Here is a 4,186-nt window from a genome sequence, read left to right on the forward strand (position 1 = left end):
ACCACAGGTAATCGATAGCCTTCTGCTCGGGGACATCATTTCAAGGGCATCGTGCCAACTCGTCAGCAATGCAGTTTTCAGTTACTCACAAAAGTAACAGTTACTCACAAAAGTTTAATTGAAAACTATTCTGACGTAGGGTTACAGATACTTCCTAGTCAATTTGGAGTTACATAACAGAGTGCTCTGATTACCGGTTGGCTATTAGAGTAAATTTGTTGGGAGTTCTCTCCGTATTTTTTGACTATCCCGATAATTCGGTTATTCGAATAGGGGTATTATTACTTAATAGATTCAATATTTTCGAGAACAATTTTACAAATCAGTTAATCATACTGTTTAGAATATCCGGATAACAAAATTAACGGGTATTTACTGGATCTTATCGGTATACATGAATATCCGAGCGAATATCCTCACTTACTAACGTCACATTCTTTAGCAGTGTTTGCCACACTTGTTTGATATCGGCCACTTCTGCCTAAAGAACGCTGGAAGCCCCAACACGATGTTAATGGAGAGCTTAATCAGGTGGTAACCTTCATCAAAAATATTTCCAAAATAGGGCTTTCTTAAATCTCTCTCGTTTGATGCTCATATAAAATATTTAATTGAATTGATTAAATTAATTTTGACTACCTAAATAGGTGGCAGCCCTCTTTGGAAATATCTTACTCCTTTGCAACCCATATTACATTGTTTAATTTAACTTGCTAATTTAAATGATTTAGAATTTCCAAACAGGTGGGGCCCTCAGCAGAAATCTTCTCGAAATTAAACTTTCTCAAACCTCTGTTGATTTGGTTCTCACATCAAACAATTCACCAATTCAAGGTTGCCACTATCTTAAAAAATATCGAAAATCTTAATCCAGGTCATAAACTATCTGTGTGCCAAATTCCATTGAAATATGTCTAGTCGTTTTAGCGTGCAAGACCCCAACAATAATAGCTATTAGTAGGATTTCCGTGTTTCAAGTTCGTTGCTTAAGTCTTTTGTATAGTAATCACTTTTGATATACATACAAACATACATCCAAAAGGCAATACAATGTAGTATTCATAGTGCAATAGACAGGTGAAGTAATAAAACAGCTTTCTCGCTTTATTTTCTGGCATTCGGCTGCCTTATAGCCAAATTTTCAAGGCAAATTTTCAAATAAGGCTGTGTCAAAATCTTTCTTCCCGCTCTAATTACTTCATTTAGAATAATTCCACCATGATTTACGCGTATCTATCTAAATACTATGTAGAGTATTTTAAATTGTATTGCACAGCTTTGTCTGACTAATTTCTCCGTCACTTGCAATTCACATTTTGCTGCTTTTAGATTCCCACTTGGATTCAATTAAAATTTTTCGTATGTACCAATATACTCACTAAAGTCATTACTATCAATATAGAATGGCACAGTCGCATCTGGCCAGGTAAACTTCTCGCGTAATAAACCGTTTCGCAACCAATCGCGGTGTAGCATAATATCGCCCTCGAATAGACCGCAGTGCTCCCAGAGATTTGTGTCACTATCCTCAGTCCAAAATTCAAAAGCAGCATCTATAATGTAAACAAATTTTTGGGCTTTCGCTTAACTTCAAAAAATTGTTTCCTTAAATTTCAATAATACTGGATATTCATTTCTTATAATTGCGTTTGTCTTCCCATAGTTACCACATACTGTTGTGACGCCGCAGCATTTGCATGTTGGCACCCCAGCGTGGCGGTGGCGGTACTGCTGGTCGAAATACTTTCAGCGTCTGCGCCATAATGCCCCAGTATGAGCACAAGTTAGCGCCAAAAATGACAATTATTAAGTAATGTTTAAGCATTTTTTACCAACTAAAATAGTATTTAGTCTATGAAAATATTTCACTTAAAAAATTTTGCACTACTGAAAGCGTAATTTCACGGCTGTTCGCGGCGAATGACAAATCTATTGTGCGTTCGACTTTACACTTCATTTACGCACCGAAGAAAGTGAAGTGAAACGCCCACAATTGCGGTGTTTCAATTATCCGAATCGACAAACTTAATTTTCAGTTTCACATAGCAAACATCCAAGTATGTATGTATGTATGTATATGGGTGTGTGGGTGGTGAGTATGCGACTGCCGTTCAGAATAACTGCCGAAGCAGTGTGGTGGTCGACTAGGAAATTTCTGATTTCATTTTTATGAAATTGAGTAATTTATGCAAAAAGTCGGGCGCACGTTTAGAATTTTTCGATTTCGATTGCTTTTGATTGGTCATTTTCATTGGTGTGTCGACGATGGGAATTAGATTTTGAGGTTATAAAATAGTGTCGTGCATTGCTTATAAAGTGCGTTTGAGTTTGGCGTATCTTGGGAGTGAGTTAAGTAGTGAGTTCGGCATATCGCACGTTTAATAATACCTACATATATGTATGTATATACTCAGTAGAACTTGGGAGCATCGTACGATTGCTCGTAGAGTACTCCCTTTGGAGTATACAAATACTCCCCATTGCTCCCTATGCTTCTGTGTATAACCATGTAATTTTGTATACTTCCTTTATTATTTATTGTATGTCCTAGGAGGGCGAGTAATCCCTTTTGCCTCCTAAACGAGCAATCAGGGAGCACACACAAAAATAGCATCCCGAAAACCGTCACTCCGCCACGGCTGGGTTCAAGCCCTGGTCAAAGCAACATCGCAAAAAATATATAAAAGAAGGTTTAGCAACGGAAACATCTGGCGATGAGCTGTGCGGCGGATTAAAAGGAAGACAGCGGCTCCGTTGGCTCGGCCATGTCGTACGAATGGATAGCAATGATCCAGCTCTGAAAGTAAACAGCGCGGGTCGCGATGCTGGTAACAAAAGAAGATGAAGGCCTCCTCTGCGATGGAAAGACCAAGTGGATAAGAGCTTGGCTCCCATTGCCATTTCCAATTGGCTACAGCTGGCATAGAAGAGAAACTACTGGCGTGCTTTTTTTGGACTCACCCAGGATCGCTTAGGCGGTTACAGCGCCAAACAAGAAGAGGAGGAGGTTAGCACTCTCAAATGTACTTATGTATCTATACATATACATATGTATGTATGTTTATATGTATGTTGTGTCAGCGACCCCATGACGTCGCAGCTGGCACATTTATGATCAACAAAACGAAGTTTGCATTACCACAAAAAAAAAACAAAAACAAAAAAGCAATAAACGAGATACAGCATAGAAATAAAAGCAAAAATAGCTGACATACGTGTACATACCTACATATATGAATGTACGTACATACGTATGTGCAAGCGCATATTTTTAATTCCCAATTCGCTGCTTTTGTGGCAGAGGCATTCATTTGTTGCGGCGCGGCAATAGCTGGGCGACAACTGTGGCAATGGCAGTGGCAACGGAAATCGCCACAACAGCTTTGGCGCATTGACCCACAACGCCAGCAAGTACGAGACGAATGTGAAGCGTGTGGAAAATGGTGAGGGGCGTAATGGGGATAAGCTATCGAGATGGCAGTGAAACTATCTTTGCTGGCATCTTACCTTCACCTACTTTTTCTCGAAGCTGCTGCAACAGCAACAGCGGCAGCAACAACAACAATTTATTATGTAGGTATGTGGGTATGTATGTACATATTCAAATGGGGTTTTCCGCCAAGTCTTTGAATGGCAAGCCTTGCATTTATGCGCGCTCGCACATGTGTATGTATGTATGTGTGTATGTGTGTGCCTTTAATCTTTCCTCTATCTTTTACTTTGTCATTTGGCGTGTAGTGAGGAAATTTATTATTTTCTTGGCTGCAGAGTTGCCTGTTTTTTTCCTTTTGGTAGGTTGCCGGTTGTTGTTGCTGTTGGGGCATATATACTCATACATATATGGTATAAAAGGTATAATAAATTGCTATTGCAATGTTGCGCCGGCTGACCGATTTGTGGGTTAAATGGTTGATTTGGTTGCCTTGTTGTTGTTGCTGCTGCTTGACTTGTCTTGGTTTGGAGCGCTTGAATGATGATCGTGCGTGAGTGAGTGTTTGATTGGCGGCTGGTTTGACCTAAATTTTTGGCGAGAGAGAAAGATAAAAATGCACTGATTGCCGTTTTTGATTAGCGGGTAGTATGTAGCTGTGAATGTGCTAGAAGGCCTCTTGCTGAGGAAGTGTGTGTGTGTGTGTGTGTGCATGTGTGGGAGTGAAACGGCAATTTAAGCTAAGAACTGCATTTT

The 4,186-nt window shown here is 39.7% G+C and overlaps 1 protein-coding gene across 1 annotated transcript; it reads right to left on the minus strand.

Moving 5' to 3' along the window:
- Window positions 1–1,367: 1,367 nt before the first annotated feature.
- LOC108372141 (uncharacterized) lies at window positions 1,368–2,151 on the minus strand (the record flags this gene model as incomplete). The annotated part of the gene is made up of 2 exons (XM_017627792.1): window positions 1,675–2,151; window positions 1,368–1,553 (listed from the first exon to the last, which is right to left on the minus strand). Coding segments are annotated over exons 1-2 (337 nt in total), but the record flags the coding sequence as incomplete, so codon positions are not given.
- Between the last annotated feature and the right edge of the window lie 2,035 nt (window positions 2,152–4,186).

Source organism: Rhagoletis zephyria, unplaced genomic scaffold, assembly GCF_001687245.7.
Source record: "Rhagoletis zephyria isolate East Lansing unplaced genomic scaffold, Rhagoletis_zephyria_1.1 Rzeph_scaffold_05483, whole genome shotgun sequence".
Taxonomy (NCBI): domain Eukaryota; kingdom Metazoa; phylum Arthropoda; class Insecta; order Diptera; family Tephritidae; genus Rhagoletis; species Rhagoletis zephyria.